The 24,529-nt window shown below is 46.8% G+C and overlaps 2 protein-coding genes across 2 annotated transcripts in view; both read left to right on the forward strand.

The window, feature by feature from the left end:
- The window catches only part of LOC134333832 (NLR family CARD domain-containing protein 3-like), a 560,375-nt gene that overhangs the window by 121,545 nt on the left and 414,301 nt on the right, over positions 1 to 24,529 (forward strand). The gene's annotated exons all lie outside the window — the stretch shown is intronic.
- Positions 1,083 to 22,715, forward strand: nfxl1 (nuclear transcription factor, X-box binding-like 1). Its single transcript, XM_063015355.1, is given in 23 exon segments — positions 1,083 to 1,140; positions 2,394 to 2,586; positions 2,589 to 2,789; positions 3,243 to 3,352; positions 4,445 to 4,575; positions 4,694 to 4,872; positions 4,958 to 5,119; positions 6,608 to 6,708; positions 6,814 to 6,928; positions 7,086 to 7,210; positions 8,342 to 8,464; positions 8,601 to 8,691; positions 10,644 to 10,764; positions 11,021 to 11,180; positions 11,298 to 11,389; positions 12,240 to 12,261; positions 16,563 to 16,700; positions 16,901 to 17,067; positions 17,188 to 17,257; positions 20,143 to 20,247; positions 20,932 to 21,018; positions 21,650 to 21,703; positions 22,172 to 22,715. Coding segments are annotated over 22 exon segments (2,712 nt in total). The 5' UTR covers positions 1,083 to 1,140; positions 2,394 to 2,402; the 3' UTR covers positions 22,346 to 22,715.

Raw genomic sequence — 24,529 nt, forward strand, 5'->3', positions numbered from 1 at the left:
AATGCTCAGGGGTACACACACATCTTTAACTTGTGCTGCCACTTAGACTACGTCTATTTCTGTGTCTAAGACATCCCTGCTTGTTTGCTTAAGACAATGCCAACCACATACTGCACTTGTTACAATAGCATGGCTTAATAGTATTGTTTATTTGTTTATTAGGATTTTAACATCATGTTTTACACTTTGGTTACATTCGTGACAGGAACGGTAGTTACTCGTTACACAAGGTTCATCAGTTCACAAGGTTATATCGAGCACAGTCTTGGACAATTTATTGACTCCAATTCACCTCACTTACACGTCTTTGGACTGTGGGAGGAAACCGGAGCTTCCGGAGGAAACCCACGCAGACACAGGGAGAACATGCAAACTCCACACAGAAAGGCCCGGACCGCCCCGCCTGGGGATCGAACCCAGGTCCTTCTTGCTGTGAGGCGACAGTGCTACCCACTTAGCCACCGTGCCACCCGCTGGTGCATGTCTGCAGTACAGACCTGCTTTATTACCACAATAAAAGATAACATAGACCCGGACTGTTGAGTAGCTATTATAGGGGAAAATTCCACTTTCACAACTACAATAATTGGTGTCCGTGGTTAAGAGAAATTGTTAACGCCCCTGTCCAAACTTTTTGGTTGCATCATTACATTTAGAATGTAAATAAATGATTTTGTCTTTGTACTGTTTTCAGTTAAATACAACTGATTGATTTACAAATCTATGCTGTTCTTATTTACATTTGACCTAAAGTCTCAAAATGTTGGGAAATGTGTTTGTATTTTTGGTTAAACTAATTAATTAAAGGTACTTTGGAAAACATTTTTGTGTCATTTGTCTTATAAAGGTCAAATTTAGTTGTATTTTTAAATAAACTGTACAGGATAATACTGTTCGTACTACCAACAGTCCAGTCATAACCTGAGGGACCGAGTGAACGACTGTAGGACACGTCGCTGTTTTGAGAAGAAGTCGGGAGTTGTAGTTTTAAATGCACTTTCCCTCCATCAATTAAAATAACTCGAGTGCGGGCAAAGTACTTCACTTCCCATGCTGCTTTGCGGTTCGTTCAGTTTGCGCATGTCTGCTCAGCGCGCGAGCCCATCTGCAGCAGATTCTTAAGGGATTGTGATTTAAACGGTAGGTTTTATTTTCAAACAAAACATTTATAAAATTCGCCAGGTTCTGTCAGGAATGTGCACATTTAACAGAGAGTAATCTGTGGCTGGCACGTTTAAAACTAATATGGGAGTATTTAATAACTTAGCGCTTTAGCCGGTTAGCTCAGTCACTACTTAAGACTACCCGTACTGTGCGTGTAATTTTACTACCCGTTTTCCGCAAATTCCCGCTTTACATGATTTGATTGGTGGAGACGCTGGCGCATCGCATGTCACGATTGGCTAAGAAAGTCTTAGTACGGCGCAGCACGTTAATGCTGTCCAATCCGTGGGCTACTCGCACAGGAGGCGGGATTAGTAAGAAAACGGGTGGGAAGAAATGTGCTCCGTGGTGAACCCTCAGTCATTTGGTGAACATTTGTTTAGAGGGACGTGTGTAATTATTAATAAACATTGAATGGTTTTAAAGGCGCACTGAACAATATCTAAATCTTAAAGTGGAAATATTTGGTAGCAAGTGTATAATAAAACTGAGGGGAAACATCATTTATAATTTCATTCAGACTAGTTTGTTTACTTTCCTACTGTTCACATGATATGTTTATTGTCCTTTCAGTTCTTATTGTTTCTTTTTAAATAAATAAATACAATCTACAGGGATTAATGCCATAAATAGCCATCAGGGCTCAACATCTATTGTTCACATCTTATTTCATGTTTATTAAACAAACTCTTATACTTAATGGTCAGCATTTAAGGCTTTAAGAAGTACTTGTCTTTAAAAATTCCCCTTTAAAATCCTTAAATTCTGCACACAGCACCTTTAAGGGGAACTGCATGTAGAACGTAGATGACTGTAGACTGTGTATATTGTTTTTTAAAATATTCTATTCATGCATTTTCCCTTTTTTCTCCTCGTGTAGTCTTACCAATTACCCAGTTTCCACCGGGTAGTACTGAGCATGCGTCCCCTCTGACACCACATCTTTCAGTCATTTCTCCTGACAGACACAGCCAATCTTTCTGTGTATATATTGTTCACAGTCATAATAGTGCATGGCATGGTGGCACAGCTGGTAGAATTTGTGCCACACAGAAACACGTGTCCTGAGACAATGGACCAATATGACCCGACAGTACCTAAAAATGTTTGTTTTTCTCAGAACAGGTCAATAAATAATTGTTGGAATGAATAAATGTGTGGGTGTGGAGAGCTGTCTACTGCGTATAGAGAATAAAACCTCGTTTTTTTCCAATCTTCTTGTTGCCCAGGCGACTGCCATGCAGCCCGCTTGGCGACAGCAGGGCAGAGGGCGTGGCCGGGGTCAGGCTCCACAGAGACAGGAGGATGGAGGAAGAGCGGGGCGAGGAAGAGCAGCTTCTGCTGTCACCACCCTTCCTAAAGCGGAACCGGCTCCTGCGAAAGGTACAACCACGGCTCGACCGCACGTACGTAGACGCGGCTACTGATGCACCATGTCTCTCCCACAGGCGCGTCCTCCCAGTCCAGATTCGAGGAGATTCGGAAGACCAATCAGGCTGCAGCTCAGAGATTCACTGAGAGCCAGTACAGCTCCTCGGAGGATGAAGATGAGGACGAGGATGAGGTGCTCGGGAAGCGAGGAAGGATCCTGGAGTCGACTCTCACCACCTACACCAGTCACACAGGTGGTTATCGTCACCTTTTATGTACATTTCCCCCCTTTCTCTCCAGTTTAGTCGTTTCCAGTTCCCTATTGCAGTTGTTTTGCTGCTTGCACCGCCCCCTACTGGCTGTTGAGAGTGTGCAGACGCTGGCTGCTTATCATCATCTGCCAGCGGTGACGTCGTACACAGATCCACAGATTAACTGATTGATTAGTTTATTGAACACATCAATATAGGGCAAGGAAATAAAATAAAATATTGATTAGTTACTTACTAGGGCGCCATGCTATACTCTATCTGACCTCTCATTCAGGAGCCCGTACCAGTCCCGTAGATCCCTGTCCCCCCAAATAGTGTCTGCTGGGTGCCCGGCCAGGTCGGTAGCATCACCGAGATGCAAATTTGGGAGCTCTAGTTTACATCACTCTTGTGGAAAACCCCTCAGCTGAACAATGTGTGTGTGTGTGTGTTCAGAAGGTGACGGTCTGGATCTGGAGAGGACCCGTCAGTACCTGAATGAAGCCTTTCAGTCGGGAGCCATCACCTGCCTCATCTGTATCGCCTCTGTGAAGCGAACACAAGCGGTGAGACACAACGATACACCGGGGCGCCGCGGAATCTGTTCATCTGGTTCATTTTCATGCGATGTGTAAACTACATGGCCAGAAGTACGTGGACACCCCATTAATGATCGAGTGCATGTGTTTCAGCCACACTCCTTACTAACAGGTGTATACAAATTATTGATAGAAAAAGGAATTTATGCTTTTAACTTTGTGCCAGCAGTATGAGGAAGGCCCTTTCCTGCTCCAGGTTAACCCTTTAAAGCCAGAACTATCTAAACATTGCCCAAAAATTCTAACCTTTTGAAACCTGAGTGTTTATTTGACCTCCTGTGAAATACAAAAAAATTAATAAATAAGAGTTTGCGTATTTACATTTTCAGCATTGAGCGGACGCTTTTATCCAAAGTGACGTACAGTACTGTGACGGTATACTGTCTAAGCAATTAAGGGTTAAGGGCCTCGCTCAAGAGCCCAACAGTGACAACCTGGCAGTCCGGGCTTGAACCAGCGACCTTTTGATTACTAGTCCAGTACCTTAACCGCTAGGCTACAACTGCATATGTGAGTTTTGTTTTGTATAATGTAATGTTCACTGCATTTTTTTAACAAACACAAAATGTACAGAACATAATTTTTAACCACTTTTCACTTTTAATTTCCTTTAGTTTTTTGGACTAATTTAAAACATAAAAATAATTACCTAGGGTCTCAAGAAACCTAAAAACCATTGGATCGCCACAAAAATTTTAATAAAGACATGTTTTAATCATTTTGTGGCTCAGTGGGCACAAACTCCTACAGACACACTTCAAAATATTGTGGAAAGCCTTTCCAGAACAGAGCATGCTGTGACGGTCGACACTATACTTCTGAATGGGACGTCCAGCTAGCTCATGACTGTGTGTCCACATACTTTTGGCCCTATAGTGTAGTTATATATGAATCAGTTATTTCTAATAACGCCTAAATTATACAGAATGCATGATTTTGATTCATTCACTGCTACTTACTGACTTTTCCATTGTTACTAATGCGCTGGTGCTGGATGGGAAGTGAAAGTGTATACAGACCCTGATCAAACTGTGCTATAATATTCTCTCTGCCCCTCAGGTGTGGAGCTGCGTGGGCTGTTACTGCATCTTCCACATCCCCTGTATTCAGAAGTGGGCTAAAGACTCCGTGTTCCTCGTCTCCTCCGTGACGGACGAGGATTTTGGGAAAAAAGATCACCCCTGGCCCTGGTAAGCTTGGCAGCTCGTCGTGGTCAGGCGTCCACTTACTTTTGGCCGTCTCCTCCTCACTGTGTGTGTGTGTGTGTGTGTGTGTGTGTGTGTGTGTGTGTGTGTGTGTGTGTGTCAGTCCTAAGTGCAGGTACGAGTACTCCCCCCAGCAGACTCCCACTCGCTATTACTGCTACTGTGGGAAGGAGGCGGATCCTCAGCCCGACCCTTGGCTCCTCCCACATTCCTGTGGACAGGTGTGTGACCGAGAGTTCAAACCATCATGTGGGCATCGCTGCCTCCTGCTCTGCCATCCAGGTACACACACACACACACACACACACACACACTGCCCTAGCTACAGCTATTACATAAGCTAAGTGTGTGTGTGTGTGTGTGACAGGTCCGTGCCCCCCGTGCCCGAAGATGGTGAGTGTATCGTGTGCGTGTGGGAAAGCGGCTCCTGTTCCACGCCGCTGCAGCAACAAGTCCTGGAACTGTGGGAAGATCTGCAAACGTACCTTAGCCTGCAAGATACACACCTGTACACACACCTGTCACGCAGGTAAGATACACATCTGTACACACACCTGTCACGCAGGTAAGATACACACCTGTACACACACCTGTCACGCAGGTAAGATACACACCTGTACACACACCTGTCACGCAGGTAAGATACACACCTGTACACACACCTGTCACGCAGGTAAGATACACACCTGTACACACACCTGTCACACAGGTAAGATACACACCTGTCACGCAGGTAATACACACACATGTACTCTACACACACCTGTCACGCAGGTAAGATACACACCTGTACACACACCTGTCACACAGGTAAGATACACACCTGTCACGCAGGTAATACACACACATGTACTCTACACACACCTGTCACGCAGGTAAGATACACACCTGTACACACACCTGTCACACAGGTAAGATACACACCTGTCACGCAGGTAATACACACACATGTACTCTACACACACCTGTCACGCAGGTAATATACACATGTACTGTACACACACCTGTCACGCAGGTAATATACACATGTACTGTACACACCGGTCACGCAGGTAATATACACATGTACTGTACACACACCTGTCACGCAGGTAATATACACATGTACTGTACACACACCTGTCACGCAGGTAAGATACACACCTGTACACACACCTGTCACACAGGTAATATACACATGTACTGTACACACACCTGTCACGCAGGTAAGATACACACCTGTACACACACCTGTCACAGGTAATATACACATGTACTGTACACACACCTGTCACGCAGGTAAGATACACACCTGTCACGCAGGTAATATACACATGTACTGTACACACACCTGTCACGCAGGTAATATACACATGTACTGTACACACACCTGTCACGCAGGTAATATACACATGTACTGTACACACACCTGTCACGCAGGTAAGATACACACCTGTACACACACCTGTCACACAGGTAATATACACATGTACTGTACACACACCTGTCATGCAGGTAATATACACATGTACTGTACACACACCTGTCACGCAGGTAAGATACACACCTGTCACGCAGGTAATATACACATGTACTGTACACACACCTGTCACGCAGGTAAGATACACACCTGTCACGCAGGTAATATACACATGTACTGTACACACACCTGTCACGCAGGTAATGTACACATGTACTGTACACACACCTGTCACGCAGGTAATACACACACCTGTCACGCAGGTATAATACACACCTGTACACACACCTGTCACTCAGGTATAATACACACCTGTACACACACCTGTCACGCAGATAAGATACACACCTGTACACACACCTGTTACTCAGGTAATACACACACATGTACTGTACACACACCTGTTATGCAGGTAATACACACATGTACTGTACACACACCTGTCACACAGGTAATACACACACCTGTACTGTACACACACCTGTCACGCAGGTAATACACACACTTGTACACACACCTGTCACACAGGTAACATCTCCTGTATCCTTCTGTGTGTAGGTGAGTGTGAGCCGTGCCCGAGAGTGAGCGTACAGAAGTGTGTGTGTGGGAGGAAGAAAGCCGAGCGCCAGTGTGCCAGCCCCGTGTGGCACTGTGACCAGGTGAGTTCTGACCTCACACTGGGCTAAAATAACGCCGCTGCTTTAAGTATTAGTCGTTGGTTTGTACTGTTGTGCTGTGCGTAACCCCGCCCCGTACCTGTGCAGGTGTGTGGTCGTCCGTTACCATGTGGGAATCACACGTGTGAGCGTGTGTGTCATGCCGGTGTGTGTGGGGAGTGTCCTCGTGCTGAGAACCGTACCTGTCCGTGTGGGAAGAGCAGTGAGTACACACACACACACACACACACACACACACACACACTACTGGCTATCCATTTCAGTTCAGTCGTGGGTTCGAGTCTCACATAGGTCAGATGCTTAAGTGTGTGTGTGTGTGTGTGTGTGTGTGTGTGTGTGTGTGTGTGTGTGCGCATCAGAATGTGCGCTGCCGTGTACCGCCGATGTTCCCACCTGTGGAGACACCTGTGATAAAAAACTGGACTGTGGATTACACACCTGCTCCATGCGCTGCCACAGGGGAGCCTGCGAAACCTGCCGGCAGGTAAACACACACACACACACACACACACACACACACACACACACTCACTCAGCACCTCAATAAAGTAACAGAGGAATGTATGTCCACATTAAGCGCTCATTCGCTGGAGCAAACACCGAGTACATACTGGGACATGGCGCACGTGTGACATGTATGCCGTTACCATGGCAACTTCGAACCCACTGCAGTTCGAGGACATCCTTTTTTTTGGGTGATCTGACACGTAAGCTGTGTCCGGAATCGCATACTTCCATACTCGACAGTACATGAAACGAGGACGCAGGAGCGGTCAGTATGTCCGAATACACAGTACACACAAAGAGGTACGCGAGAAGTACCCGTATGACCTACTTATCGGGCAGCCATGTTTGAGTACGCAAGCGATGCACACTTGCGGTCCGCTAATGTATCCCATAATGCAACTGGAGCTGCGTAGGCGTTCGAAGCGTAATAAGAAACAAGAAAGATAGCGGTCCTCTGTTTACAAGTGTAAGATAAATAAAATAACAATTTTAAAGACGAATAAATAACAAAAAGACGATAAATATCCAAAAGTTTGGCGAGTGGTGTTTGTAATAAGTCTGTATTACGTCATCACGCCCCACGTCATCACTTGACGTTTGGTAAGATGGCGACTGTAGTACGTAGCGGTGTTGTGTGCATACTTCATACTTCATACTGAAAGTATGAACTTCTTTACCGGCCAAGTAGTGCACACTTCCTCCAATCTAGTACGTACTCTCTAAGTATGCGATTTCGGACACAGCTATAGTCACTAACATCAACGGTTTCCAGGACCTCTTGTGATTGGCTGGGCACCACACAAACACAACCGGCCGTGTTTGAAGCAGGGAAGGTCCGGCGGCGCCGGTTCGGTACGGGGGGGTCGCATGGTGTTTAGCCTCTCTGTATGAACCCGTCACTGACCGGTGATGAGAAGCGGTCGCGTATTGGACACGTCTGGGAGGGGGCGTGTGGTCATCCAGCCCTCCTTTATCAGATGAAGGAATTGGAAATGACTAAATTGGGAGATAAAGGAGGTGAAAAATAGGAAACGAGCTGGGTGCTCTGGATCTAGGCTTTACCACTAGGTGGCGTATTACTACATGCTGTGTGTGTGTGTGTGTGTAGGAGGTGGAGAAGCAGTGTCGGTGTGGGCGCTACGGTAAGCGCATGCCCTGCCATAAGGAGTATCTGTGTGACTCTAAATGCAACCAGATGCGCAGCTGCAACAGACACCAGTGTAAACGCAAGGTGAGACACACACACACACACACACACACACACACACACACACACACACACACACACACACGGTATCACACGTCATCCCTGTTTTCTGGAGCAGCCATGCCTGAACCCTCTGTGTGTGTGTGTGTGTGTGTTGTAGTGTTGCCCGGGCAGCTGCCCGCCGTGTGACCTGAGCTGTGGCAGGACGCTGGGCTGCAGGAACCACAAGTGCCCCTCGGCCTGCCATCCAGGTAAACCATGAACAGGAAATCACGCACCGTACAGCCACAAGTATGTGGACACCACTCTGACCGTGTTGGTCGTATCCAATTCTACAGTTTTTACCCCTTACTCGGACCCCCACCCTGACCACGGAGAGCTGCAGACTCTCGACGGTGGCATCAGTCGTCAGAAACCTGTGTTTACAATGCTCTTATGACTAAATGGGCACAAATCCCCACACACACACAAGTCTTTCCTTGGAAATAGAGGCTGTTCTAGCTGGGAAATGTGCAGCTCCTTATTGGAATGTGACCTCCAGCAAGCTCCTGGCCGGGTGTCCACATAGGTTTAGACGTTTGTTGGTCCAGTCACTGCTCCTGAAGGTTCCACAGCTCAGGATACTGTAGGAAAGGGTTCTTTAAACCCTGGGTCGTGAGCCAAAAAAAATGGCTTGCAGAGAAAAATAATAATTAATAAATAAACGTGCACATGACTGCCCCCTTGTGGAGGCTTTACGTTACATCTTGTATACAGAGAGTAAGATGTGTTGCTTGCTTTGCCCGGGTCGCGTAAAAAAATCGGTTTAGAGAACCCTTCAGTAGGAGGTGAACCAGGGCCGGCGCCCCCTGTCTGACCCTAACGTCCGCTGCTAATTCATATTCAGCGGCTCCGTCTGAGCGACGTGACCTTCGGCTCGTATTCACGCCGGTGCTTTTGTGTGAGAGAGAGATAAACACACGGAGGAGAGGAGACGACATCAGACCACGGGTCGCCTCTGTCTGTCCTTAATTATTCTGTTCTTCAGATCGGTCGCTCGCTCTGTGTGTGTGTGTGTGTGTGTGTGTGTGTGTGTGTGTGTGTGTGTTTATCTAAATGTCATGCAGGATTCAGCTCTTTATTCACCCTATAGATGCCCCCAATGCACCAAGGAAAGATGAGTAGACACGCCTGAACCATAAAAGAAACCTCACAACCATAAAAATGAAAATATGAAGACAAGATAAAAAAAACCAGACAGTTGAACATGGTGTTAAACCCCCAAATAAATAAATAAATAAATAATTCACCCTTTTCACACCATGTTCACTAGAAAGTAAACACACACGCTCAACTAATCATGGCAGGACCAAATATGGACATTCGTATTGCTAAAGCTTAGTTTCACATTTAGAAAAATAATTAAAAGAAAACAATATAAATATAAAATATAGAGGCGGCCAGGTGGCGCTGAGATTGTAAACACCCCGGTTCGAATCTCGGCTCTGCTACCGGTCGGCTGGGCGCCATCTCGTGTGCGAATGCGCCGAAGCGCAGGCGTAAAGAAGGGTCGAGGGACGAGGCACGCATCGGAGGGGGCGTGAGCAGGAATATATACCCTCCTCGAATAAAAGCAGGGATCCACAGCAGCGGGAGACGAACTGATTACGTTAAATCATGAGAAAAAGAAAGAAAGTGCATCAATAAAATAGAAAAAATAATAATAAATATATATTTTTATATGTAAGATAAATAGTTACAGATATTTATAATTTCAGGAAAACAGTGCATGTATCAACAATAAAAATATAAACAGTGATAGCAATAATATTAAATGTAAGTAGTTATAAAAACAATAATAGGCCGCACTATTGAAACCACTGCAGGCTGCGTGAATCATCATGAGTGTACAGTCAGTACTTGAAGTTTTAAGTGTTGAAAGCAGGAAACGATCCAAACCACTTTAGTCGGACAACAGCCAGATTGTGATGGCATTTCCAAAACGCCAGGGCTCGTGTATCCACCAGGAGTTGGTGGCGACAGGGTCACGTGCACCCCAGGCTCATCCATGCATCGCTGCATTTCGGGAATTTAAATCGCTTCAAGATTGTTGGCAGCAAAGGAACCAGGGCTGGTTGTGGATCCGGGCTGGTACTTCAAGCAGGCTTGGTTATAATCTGTAGCTGCTAAAAGGACCACGTAATAAGTGTGTGTGTGTGTGTAGGGAGCTGTTACCCGTGTCCTGAGGTGGTCCAGGTGAAGTGTGCGTGTGGTACCACGTCTCTGAGTGTTCCGTGTGGACGAGAGAGGAGCACCAAACCTCCCCGCTGCAAAGAGCTCTGCAGGTACACACACGTCAGTGCACACTACATTCTCAGTGACTGAGGAGTCCACAACTGGCTGGTGAAAAGTAGTGGTCAGTGGGTTCTTGCTAGCCTGTGGGACACAAGCCAGTGGTGGATCGTACAGGGCTGTGAAAATGCCGGACAGTAGGGGGCGCTGTTGCAGCAGTGAGAAGGTGACTGCATAATATTCTAGCATTACATTTGACCTGTGTGTGTGTGTGTGTGTGTGTGTGTGTGTGTGTGTGTGTGTGTGTAGGGCTCCTACGTCGTGCCACCACCCGACCCGTCAGCAGCACAGGTGTCACTTCGGGGTGTGTCCTCCATGCCAGCAGGTGTGCCAGCTGACCTTACCCGGCTGTACTCACCTGTGCCCGGCGCCGTGCCACGACCAGGTGCTGCTTAAAGCCAACAACAGGGTGAGATGCGTATGTGGTTTGGAACACAGCCCTTCAGCATGATTATGTGCAGTCACCTGACATTTCCATGTGTGTGTGTGTGTGTGTGTGTGTGTGTGTGTGTGTGTGTGTGTGCAGGTTCAGTTAGCAGGTCCGTGGGAACAGCAGGCAGCTCCAGCCTTTGAGTTCAAAGCATTACCCTGCCCGCCCTGCCAAGTGCCCATACCTACGTACGTACCCATCACAGTGGGCATTAGAATGCCAAGGTCACAAGGTGCTTTACATATACACTGTATTTCCAAAAGTATGTGGACGCCCCTCCTAATTCTAAAATTCAGGTTTTCTGACCCAAGCGTTAGGCAGAAATTCCCACAGACACACTCCAGACTCGGCTGGTGATCCTTACCAGATGAGTAAAGGCTGTTATAGCTGCAAGGGGGCGAGTTTTCCAGATAATCCCCATGATGTTGGAACAAGCTCATGGTCGGGTGTTTACAGACTTTTGTCCATATAGTGTATATAACCACAGTACACACACACATGTGTAAACACTCCCACACACACACACACATATCACACTCCCTTAAATATCTCACACACACACACACACACACACACACACACAGTACTGACGACTCTGTGTTTGTGTGTTTAGTTTAAACTTGTAACAGAGCTCATACCACACAGCGGGGCGAACTGTGTGTGTGAGCGTGCAAGTGTGTGTGTGTATGAGTGAGTATCTGTTTGTATGTGTGTGTAGTGGGTGCATTTATACAGTGTGTGCATGGTGTGTATAGTGTGTGTATCTAGTGTGTGTGTATATGTGTACGTATTGTGTGTATAGTGTGTATCTAGTGTGTGTGTGAGTATGTAGTGTGTACGTATTGTGTGTATCTACTGTGTGTGTGTGTACGTGTGTACGTGTTGTGCGTGTGAGTATGCAGTGTGTGGAATTATGTTGTGTGTATGTATTGTGTGTGTAGTGTGTGTTTGTACAGTGTGTATACCTAATGTGTGTGTGTGTGTGTGGTTTGCTTTTATGAAACTATTGTGACATGTTGTATATTTGTCTCTCCGCAGGGCCTGTCTCGGGGAACATGAGGTACACACACACACACACACACACACACACACACACACACACACACACACATGACACTTATATCACATAGCCACACACACACACACTGTGTTTGAGCTCGTTCAGTCAGAATCTGCTTCTGATTTTTATTCTCTGTATTCAGGATTGTACTGATTATCATTTATACGATATATCACGATATTCACCACCACTGTACTGAATCATTACTGTAGATCCTCAGTACCATCATCCTCCCTGTACCCATCATATTACCCATCATCCTCCCTGTACCCATCATAGTACCCATCATCCTCCCTGTACCCATCATAGTACCCATCATCCTCCCTGTACCCATCATAGTACCCATCATCCTCCCTGTACCCATCATAGTACCCATCACTGTACCCATTATATTACCCATCATATTACCCATCATCCTCCCTGTACCCATCATAGTACCCATCATCCTCCCTGTACCCATCATATTACCCATCATCCTCCCTGTACCCATCATATTACCCATCATCCTCCCTGTACCCATCATAGTACCCATCATAGTACCCATCATCCTCCCTGTACCCATCATATTACCCATCATCCTCCCTGTACCCATCATAGTACCCATCACTGTACCCATTATATTACCCATCATATTACCCATCATCCTCCCTGTACCCATCATATTACCCATCATCCTCCATGTACCCATCATATTACCCATCATCCTCCCTGTACCCATCATATTACCCATCATCCTCCCTGTACCCATCATAGTACCCATCATAGTACCCATCATCCTCCCTGTACCCATCATATTACCCATCATCCTCCCTGTACCCATCATAGTACCCATCATCCTCCCTGTACCCATCATATTACCCATCATCCTCCCTGTACCCATCATAGTACCCATCATCCTCCCTGTACCCATCATATTACCCATCATCCTCCCTGTACCCATCATAGTACCCATCATCCTCCCTGTACCCATCATATTACCCATCATCCTCCCTGTACCCATCATATTACCCATCATCCTCCCTGTACCCATCATAGTACCATCATCCTCCCTGTACCCATCATATTACCCATCATCCTCCCTGTACCCATCATAGTACCCATCATCCTCCCTGTACCCATCATAGTACCCATCATCCTCCCTGTACCCATCATCCTCCCTGTACCCATCATAGTACCCATCATAGTACCATCATCCTCCCTGTACCCATCATATTACCCATCATCCTCCCTGTACCCATCATATTACCCATCATAGTACCCATCATCCTCCCTGTACCCATCATCCTCCCTGTACCCATCATATTACCCATCATAGTACCCATCATCCTCCCTGTACCCATCATCCTCCCTGTACCCATCATATTACCCATCATCCTCCCTGTACCCATCATAGTACCCATCATAGTACCATCATCCTCCCTGTACCCATCATAGTACCCATCATCCTCCCTGTACCCATCATAGTACCCATCATCCTCCCTGTACCCATCATAGTACCCATCATCCTCCCTGTACCCATCATAGTACCCATCATAGTACCATCATCCTCCCTGTACCCATCATAGTACCATCATCCTCCCTGTACCCATCATAGTACCCATTATAGTACCATCATCCTCCCTGTACCCATCATAGTACCCATTATATTACTCATCATAGTACCCATCATCCTCCCTGTACCCATCATAGTACCCATCATAGTACCCATTAAAGTACCCATCGCAGTAATCTGGTACCCATCACTGTACCCATCATTGCAATATTACTGTCCTTTTATTTTAAAGAGACTTCTGGATCTTTCTGAAGAACCATAAAGTTCTGGATCCTTTTTGAGACGATGGTTCCTCTGAGGAACTGTAGTGTTTTAGAGGAACTAATGTGAGTTCCATAACCTTGACAGGAACAAATTATTTCCAAAAAATGACATCTGTATTATTACCTGCTATACAAAAGGTCAGGAAGTACCATCACACACACACACACACACACACACACACACACACACACACACACACACACACACACACACACACACCTTTTATGATTCTGTCACCTTTTCCTGTGTGATGCACAATGTGTGTGTGTGTGTGTGTGTGTGTGTGTGTTAGAGTTAGATTAGACTAAAGGTCAGACCTGGTCTAATCTCTGTTCTGTGTGTGTAAATGTCAGATGCTGAAGTCCTCTCACTGTGTGTGTGTGTGTGTGTGTGTGTGTGTGTGTGTGTGTGTGTGTGTCCCTTTGTTACTCAGTAGCTCGTGTTCCTCACCGTTGTATCTTCAGTGGCGTCTGAGACCCCTGGAGCTTTGAAAACCATCATTTCATTATTTGGTCTCGCACCTGAGAACTGGTTCCATCAGGCAGATGTTTCTCCATGTTCTCTAACTTTCTGAGGAGCTAATATGAGTTACCATACCATAACCTTCTGAGAAACCATCAGGCTGATGATGATGATGGCTTTGGACTTACTGAGACCCTGATCAGCAGGGAGGTCCCTGATCGTAGCATAGTTACATAGACTTGTAAGCAAAGGGTGTGGCTGGAACATAGAATTTCTTCCAAAAGTATGTGGACACCCCTCATATTGTTCTTAAGGTTCCTGTGGGGGCTTTGTTTATGCGTTCTGGCATGGCGTGAATGCGCCGGTGTGGGGGTGTGTGGAGGTGATTCCTGATGATTCCGCTGGACGGGGTGGATCTGTTTGAGCTAGCAGCGTTTAATTAGCCAAATCTCCGCGCTCAGCATTTCTCCTGCGACTCCTCCGCTCACGCGGCGCTGCCCGTCCCGAGCTCCGTCACTCGTTCCTCCCAATCACTGTCATCTCAACTTCTGATCACGTGATCCTCATGTGCTTGAAGATTCTGATAAAGAGTTTAAAGGTTCTGACGATGAGTTTACAGGTTCTGATGGAGCTTGAAGGTTCTGACGATGAGTTTACAGGTTCTGATGGAGCTTGAAGGTTCTGACGATGAGTTTACAGGTTCTGATGGAGCTTGAAGGTTCTGACGATGAGTTTACAGGTTCTGATGGAGTTTGAAGGTGCTGACAATTATGTTAAAAGGTTCTGATGATTAATTTGAAGGTTCTAATGGAGTTTAAAGGATCCAATGATGAGTTTGAAGTTCCTGACAATTTTTTTTTTTTTTTTTTTTTTTTTTTTTTTATTATTATTTTTCTCCCAATTTTCTCCCCAATTTTTCTCCCAATTTTTAGCGCTTCCAATCTGTCTTCCGCTGCTAACAGGCACACCAGACCTGCATCCAAGGAGAGCACGCCGCTGCCCCACGCCTTCTTTACACGTGTACAGTCCTCCTCTTCTCGTCCGTGCATTCTGCACGGGCGTCTCTTCTGCAAATCAGGGTCCTTACACAGCGCATGAAGACCCACCCACCCACATATAGTCCGGTCCCCCACCCTGCAGGCACTGCCAATTATGCCCGCCAGATGGCGCCCAGCCGACCGGTGGCAACACCGAGCCTCGAACCGGGAGGTTCAGAAACTCGGTGCTGGTGCGTCAGCGGAATATCCCGCTGCGCCACCTGGGCGCCACAATTATTTTAAAGGTTCTGATGCAGTTTGAAGTTTCTGAGGATTAGTTTGAAGGTTCTTACCATAAGTTTAAAGGTTTGAAGGTTCAGACAATGAGTTTGAAGGTTCTAATGGAGATTGAAGGTTCTGACGATGAGCTTAAAAGGTTCTAATGGAGTTAGAAGGATCTGATGAGTGTGATGGTTCTGATGGAGATTAAAGGCTCTGATGATGAGTTTGAAGGTTCTGACGATGGGTTTGAAGGTCCTGACAATTAGTTTAAAGGTTCTGATTATGAGTTTGAAGGTTCTGATGATGGGTTTGAAGGTTCTGACGATGGGTTTGAAGGTTCTGGTGGAGGTTGAAGGATCTGATGATTGGTTTGAAGGTTCTGACGGTTATTTTAAAGGTTCTGATGATGAGTTTGAAGGTTCTGACGATGGGTTTGAAGGTTCTGGTGGAGGTTGAAGGATCTGATGATGGGTTTGAAGGTTCTGACGATTATTTTAAAGGTTCTGATGATGAGTTTGAAGGTTCTGACGATGGGTTTGAAGGTTCTGGTGGAGGTTGAAGGATCTGATGATGGGTTTGAAGGTTCTGGTGGAGGTTGAAGGATCTGATGATGGGTTTGAAGGTCCTGACGATTATTTTAAAGGTTCTGATGATGAGTTTGAAGGTTCTGACGATGGGTTTGAAGGTTCTTATGATTAGTTTGAAGGTTCTAACCATACGTGTGTTTCTTGACGTCTATATCTGTGCTGTTCCTGGTTCTGTAGGTGAGTCCCGTGCCGTGTCACGCTCGTGGGCCCTTCTCATGTGGCAGGGCGTGTGGGCGAACTTTGACCTGTGGTAACCATACCTGCAGCCTGCTGTGCCATGCTGTGACCACCGACCATAACAGGGAGAAAACAGCGGTACGGACAGTATTTCTATCTCTCTGGGTATTTTTTACACTGTTTGGGGGGAGTGGGGGGATTGGAGGGTTGGGTGGGGTGCAGATTATATAGGCACAGAGAAGCCACCATCTATAGTCATGAGGAATTCATTGTGGTTATCGGTCGCCATGGTGCTGTCCATATACTTTTGCCTGGAATGTGTTGTGCTGTGTGTGCAGGCTGGGAGGGAGTGTGAGCAGTGTGAGGAGGGCTGCTGTAAGCCCCGCCCGCCCGAATGCCCCCATCCTTGTACCCTCCCCTGTCACCGTGGCGACTGCCCACCCTGCACCCAGATGATCAGGCAGAGGTGCCACTGCAGGATCACCACCCTGTACATCGAGTGCCTGTAAGAGACACCAGTTCAAGTCCCACCACTGCTGAGTTTCCACTGTTGGGCCCCTGAGCAAGGCCCCTATATGTGTGCATTGTACTCTGCTGTAAAAGTATCTGTTGTGTGTGTTTGTAGGAAGCTGAGCTCTACTGATGATGAGGGTAGGAAGCTCCTCACCTCCTGCAAGAACCAGTGCCCTAAACAGGTGTGTGTGTGTGTGTGTGTGTGTGTGTGTGTGTGTGTGTGTGTGTGTGTGTGTGTGTGTTCAGTCCATAAACATCCCACATGCACTCGCATGGTTTCTGTCTCTCTCACTCGTCCTCTTATCACCTCTCTGTCCCTCACACCTCATTATCAGGTGTTAGAGAGGTGTGTGTGTGTGAGAGAGGTGTGTGTGTGTGTGAGAGAGAGTGTGAGTGTGTGTGTGAGTGTGTGTGTGTGTGAGTGTGTGTGTGAGAGAGAAAGATCTGAAATGTCCAAGTCCCCGTATCACTCTGGAACCCTGTACATGTGACCATGACGTACAGATGAACATTCTCCTATAGCTATTCCCATACCCATAGATTGGGTAAGGAGGGTGCCGTAGCTAGGGGGTAGATGCGATATTGGAAATACTGTAGATGGGGTATTGGGGGTATTGTAAACGGGGGTGGATGGGGCATTGGAGGTAATGTAGACGTGATTTTGGAGGTTCTGTAGACGGGGTATTGAAGGTACTGTAGATAGGGGCACATGGGGTAGTGGGAGGTATTGTAGATTGGGGTATTGGGGGTATTTGAGGTATGGTAGACGGGGTATTGGGGGTATGGTAGACGGGGTATTGGGGGTATGGTAGACGGGGGATTTGAGGTATGGTAGATGGGGTATTTGAGGTATGGTAGATGGGGTATTTGAGGGAAGGTAGATGGGGTATTTGAGGGATGGTAGAGTATTTGAGGGATGGTAGACGGGGTATTTGAGGTATGGTAGATGGGGTAAGGTAGATGGGGTATTTGAGGGATGGTAGAGTATTTGAGGGATGGTAGACGGGGTATTTGAGGTATGGTAGATGGGGTAAGGTAGATGGGGTATTTGAGGGATGGTAGATGGGGTATTTGAGGGATGGTAGATGGGGTATTTGAGGTAAGGTAGACGGGGTATTTGAGGGATGGTAGATGGGGTATTTGAGGTAAGGTAGACGGGGTATTTGAGGGATGGTAGACGGGGTATTGGGGGTATGGTAAGAGTATTTGAGGTATGGTAGACGGGGTATTGGGGGTATGGTAGACGGGGTATTGGGGGTATGGTAGAGTATTTGAGGTATGGTAGACGGGGTATTGGGGGTATGGTAGACGGGGTATTGGGGGTATGGTAGCCGGGGTATTTGAGGTATGGTAGACGGGGTATTTGAGGGATGGTAGACGGGGTATTGGGGGTATGGTAGACGGGGTATTGGGGGTATGGTAGAGTATTTGAGGTATGGTAGACGGGGTATTGGGGGTATGGTAGACAGGGTATTGGGGGTATGGTAGCTGGGGTATTTGAGGTAAGGTAGACAGGGTATTTGAGGGATGGTAGACGGGGTATTGTGGGTATTGTAGATTGGGGTATTGGGGGTATTGTAGATTGGGGTATTGGGGGTATTGTAGATGGGGTATTTGAGGTATGGTAGACGGGGTATTGGGGGTATGGTAGACGGGGTATTGGGGGTATGGTAGACGGGGTATTGTAGATTGGGGTATTGGGGGTATTGTAGATGGGGGTAGTGGGAGGTATTGTAGATTGGGGTATTGGGGGTATTGTGTATGGGTGTAGATGGGGTATGTAGGCCGGTGTACATGGATGTCGCACATGCAGCAGAGGTTAAACGATGATGCCGTGCAGGGGAATTGGACATGTGTAAATAATCAGGGTTCAGTATATAATGTGTGTGTTTGTGTTTGATGGTCGGTTTGTGTAGAACGTCGCATCACGGCTCTGTGGCGCTGCTGCGTAAACGATGCATCACGTCTTTGATCGTTCGGTTCCAGTAACAACAAACCGGTTTGAAACGTTAGACGCCGCTGCACAGCTCAGTTACTGGCGTGTTTTTGATGGTGGCCGGGGGGCGAGGGGGGGGGGGGGGCGCGCGAGGGGCGCGCTGTTCCCGAATCTGTACGCGCCAGGATTCGCTTCGTTCCCTCGCTTAACGTTTGTGTGTGAGAACGCGGTGCTGGTGGGTCCGTCTGTGTTTCGTCTGGACGCGCCGATGGATCGGCTCGTTTGGATTTAGTTTGGTGCTCATGGATGTTTCATGTTTGGTGTTTCTTACACCCCCCGAACCCCATCCAGCCCCCCCCCCCCCCCCACCCCACCCCCTCGCTGCAGGGGTGATGTTTAATGCTTCAAGACATCTAGAGTTTATGAAGTGTCACAATACATTTCATCTCACACACACACACACACACACAGTATCCAGCATTGTTCCTGGAAACACACACACACACACACACACACACACACACACACAGGCTCGTGTTTGCTGTTCTCCTCGTTCCTGTTGTCCCTGGTTTCTCTGACATGGCTCGTGATTCGCTCCTCCGTCCCTCGGTTGTGTTTATCCGCTCGGGTTCAGCGCTGTGGGGACAGACGTCCGAGAAGAAGCTTTTTTTCTAACTCCTGAAAAACACACACAGTTCGGTTGTGTATAAACTTCTGTCATTTAAACTTCTCTGTGCCCATATGAACAGGGTCTGTAAAGCATGACGCAGTTACCATGTTGTCCAATTCGGAGACGAAATTGATCCGAATGGTCGGACGTAATCCGAGAACCGGCCGGCGTGAATTAAAAGGCCACGGAGTGTCCACGGCCAAGCAGGCTTTACATCACAGTGGGTTTAGAGTTTCGAAGTTTCGGACCTGTTTTCCTGTTACCCTAGGTGACATTGTTTACACAGCACACGTGAGGGATCTTCTGCCGCGCCCCAAACTGCATAAATGCTAATGCTGACTGTTTGAGCTCCACCTTCAGGAGGAAACGTCTGGAACCCCGAGATCTTTAGTTCCATAGTTCTTAGTGCCAGTAATCAGCCGCAGAGAGACTAAATTTCCTCTGTGTGTGTGTGTGTGTAGCTGCAGTGTGGTCATCGCTGTAAGGCGCTCTGCCATGCTGGAGAGTGTGAGGAGAACTGCAACCAGAAGGTCAAGGTTAAATGTCCATGCAAGAGGATCAGAAAGGTACAAACACACCCACACATCTTCACCTGAGCTGCTGTACAGGGTTCCTGAGTACAGAAACCGTCCCAGTCCATATGCAGTATGTGCACCCCCCAAAACAGGAACCATCCCAGTCCGTATAGTGTGTGTGTGTGTGTTCCTGATAACAGGAACCATCCCGATAAATAGACAGCATGTGCACCCCCGAAAACAGGAACCATCTCAGTCCATATATATGTTGCATGCGTGTTCCCAAAAACCGGAACCATCCTGATCCATATGCAGCATGTTCACCCTCGAGAACAGGAACCATCCCAATGGATAGATATGCAGCATGTGTGTTCTCAAATAGAGGAACCGTCCGAGTCCATCGGCAGCATGTGCGCTTTAAAGAACAGGAACCACCCCAGTCCATATGTGCATGTGCATTCATGAAAACAGGAACCTTTTTAATTCTTGGGCAGCATTTGTAGGGTTCCTGAATTAAAACATGGATTGTGATCCAGGCCCTCTGGTCCAGCATCAGTGCTGGACCTTCCAAATGCTTGTCTGACTAAATGGCTCCAAATTCCTACAGACGCGTTCCACATGCACATAACAGTAGGCTCTATAATAATGTCCATGGCTTTGAAAGGGAACGTCCGATAAGCTCATAATCAGGTGTCCACATATTTTTGACTGTGTGTTGAACTGTGTGTGTTTCAGGAGTTCTCCTGTTCTCGAGCCAGGCAGGAGGAGAACCTGGTGGTGTGTGACCACACCTGTAGAGAACTGCAGAAGAAATACGCTGAGGTCTCACACACACACACACACACACACACACCGTGTTTATAACTCTGGGATTGTTTGAAGAAGGGCGTCATCTATACACACACACACTTCTTCCAAACCTGGGTTCTACTGAGCAGACCATCTTGTTGTTATTACTAGTCATAGCCAATTCCCTTTTTCAAATAAACCATCCATACTGTCCAAAACTTCAAACCGAAAGTCATGTGACGTCGTTCAACCTATCACGATCTCCGAAAACCGCTTTCACACCTTCCCTGAGGTCTGAACCGCGGGTCTGGATCTAGAGGGCCGGTGTGGAAACGGCGTCAGTGTTGTGAGGGTTCTGTGAGACGCATAAAAGATCACACACACACACACACACACACACACACACACACACACACACACGGAGGAATGAGGGTCATTAGTTGCCATGGTGATGGGTTGTAAAATGCACTGGGAAACCTAAACATCTGAGGAGGCATCAGGGGAACATTAGTGCCACACACACACACACACACACACACGGGCAATAAAGCCTCGTAACACACCGTAGAGGATAATAGCAAAGTCCATTACACACACACACATTCCCTAGGGAACTGTAGAGTTTAATGGTGTGTGTGTGTGTGTGTGTGTGTGTGTGTGTCAGGAGCGAGAGGCTGAGGAGAGAGCCATCAAGGAAGAAGAGCTGAAGATACAGCAGGTACCTTTTATCTTTCACACCTAAATCCTCAGATCCCTTAAAATGCTCCTACTGAGGTTCTCAATCCTGAGTGATGATCTGACTGAATGACGAGGGAGCGCCCGACGCCTCCTCAGCGCTGAAGATCAATCCCAGCATTCAGTGCGGCACAAAACATTTCTCACAAAAAACTACAAACATGCTGGATGAATCAGCGCGGAGCAACCAACAGAGTTCCTCTCACATGTAAATAAATCCTCAGTGATGTGTAATCTGTATAAAGGTGTAATTATATACGAGTGGGTTTATCTGTAAATTGGGGCGTCGGGGAGAGTTTAAGCGTTTTCGGCGTGATGCTAACTGTGTTAGCTTAGTGAGCTAAGCTGTGGTGATGTAATGAGTGTATCTCTGTATAAGAGCGTCTAAATAATCTGATCATGAGTTCAGGTCTGATTCGAATCCTCTAGAATCTTTTACTCTCCGTTGCAGGCTGAGCTCGAGGCCTTCGAGAGGCGCCAGAAAGGAAAACGGAGGAAGAACAGGCGCAACACGGAGGTGGAGACAGAAGAAGGGGCGTGGCTTAAATACCGAAAGTACTTCATGGTGCCGGTCTGCGGCGTCCTATTGGCTGCTGCGGCGTTCTACCTGCTGCAGGTTAATTAGATGTTTGGGTTTGAAGGAACAGCTCAGAGGAACCTCAGGAACCCAGCAGATCTCAGCCGTGTTCTACAGTGTTTGCTCTCTCTGAGGGTTTATGATGAAGCTTCTGGCTGCATGATGGTTTAAATATTGATGATTTATGATTTTCTTGACCTGATTGAAGTGAGTCTGTTCTAAAAAAAATAATAATAATAAATAAATAAATCCTGAGTTTGTATCGGTGATTCGGTGGAGACGTAACCAAACACCGAATCCACCGTTTTTATTTCATGTTTTATTTTGGTTCTGATGGAAATCGAATGGATCGAGCTTTCAGATCAGGAGTTTGTACCACAAAAACGTCCAAATATCAAATAAAACTTTAACATGGTAACGACGTGTGTGTGTGAGGGTTTTTATTTAGGAATCAACATGGTTCTACCAGAAGTATTTGGACGCCTGATCATGAGCTTGTTGGACGTCCTGTTTCAAAAACAAGACTGAAGTGTGTCTGTGTATGGGAATTTGTGCCTGTTTAGTCAAAATATGACAGCTGGGTGCTGATGTTGGTGTTTTCCGATTCATCCCAGACCTGTTGAGCGGGACTTTATAGAGCTCGCTCATGCTGGATCAGGAAAGGTCCTTCCCTAAACTGTTGCAGCAAAGTCAGAAGCATCATGGATTATTTTCTTTATTTGATTGATTTATTTCACCTGTTAGTGACGGCTGTGGCTGAAACACATGAATTCAGTCATTAAAAGGGGTGTCCCAATACTTTTGGTCATATAGTATGAAGCCCAAGGGTCTTGAAATACAATTTTATGCTTTTTGAGATGTTTCTCCAAGGTTTTGCCAGTTTTATTCGCTTCTTCTCAGCTTTTATACTGTGTTAGATGTTTTTCCTCAGCTTTGCTTGGTTCCTGAACGTTTCTCCACGGCTTCTGCTCAGAAAGATCTTCTGTAGGATGTTCTTTCACAGAAAAGTGCAAATTCAGCAACACTTGGTTGGTGGACACGGTTTGCTGCTGGGTTGGAGTGAAGGGTCAGCAGTGGTGTTGCCCCTGGAGCAGACAGGGTTTAAGGGTCCTGCCCAGGCTTTGCTGGGGTCTGAACCTTGATCAGTAGCCTGCTTAGATGCCACTGAGCTGATGTTCTAACCAGCGTTCCTTAGAGAACAATGACAGGATTTGGTGATTTGGCGTCGCTCTGGTCATCGTCACCGTTTGTACTGTAGATCCATGTCTGCAGTTCTGTGGATGGTAAGGAGCTAAAAAACTAAGATCTGCTGCTGTCCAGAGGTGAATAAAATATGTTTCAGATGTTTCTACTGGACTGTTTGATCTTTATTTGTATGTGGTTTTGCTCACCGTCTTAATAAAGCTTGTGGTTTTCTTTACGTGTTGACCAGTGCTGATGTTTGTGCTGATGTTGGGGGCGGGTTGGAAGCTGTTGGTGAAAATTTGGGCTGAATGGTTAAATAAAAGCTTTGATATCGGTTGACAGGACTTGTTAAGGACTCTGACCTATCTGTGCAGCCAACCATCACAAAGGCACGATGGCATAATTACATGACGTGGTCACATGATTAAAAAGAAACCAAACAGAATTGAACTGGTGGGTGTCCAAACTCCTCCAGCGATCGATTTCTGAACTTCTTATCCTGACAGAACTTTGTTGTCTCAGGTTCGAATCCCTCATCACATCTGAGAACCTGAGTGAGTTTAAATAGCACTATAAAATAAAACTTGCTAATATTTATTTATTATTTTTTGTAAAACAATAACCTTATTTATTCATTCATTCATTCACACTTTCCGCTTCATCCTGACCTGGGTTACACTGGGTCCAATCCACCTTCTGCATGTCTTTAAAAGCCTAATTGAAACCAGACGGGAGAACATGCGAAACATCTTACAAACACTGACCAGCGCTAAGATTCAATCCCAGCTCCTCAGGACCCGCGTTGCTGTGCGGCACCCGCAGCATTTCTTTAGGTTGGAGGTGAGGGTGGGGTTAGGGCTGGAGTCAGGGGGGTGTAACGGGGGTGTAACGGGGGTGAGGGGGGGGTTAGGGCTGGAGTCAGGGGGGTGTAACGGGGGTTATATCCTATATCCAACGGGGGTGTGAGGGGGGGGGGTTAGGGCTGGAGTCAGGGGGGTGTAACGGGGGTGTAACGGGGGTGAGGGGGGGGTTAGGGCTGGAGTCAGG

This window comes from Trichomycterus rosablanca, chromosome 19 (assembly GCF_030014385.1).
Source record: "Trichomycterus rosablanca isolate fTriRos1 chromosome 19, fTriRos1.hap1, whole genome shotgun sequence".
NCBI lineage: Eukaryota > Metazoa > Chordata > Actinopteri > Siluriformes > Trichomycteridae > Trichomycterus > Trichomycterus rosablanca.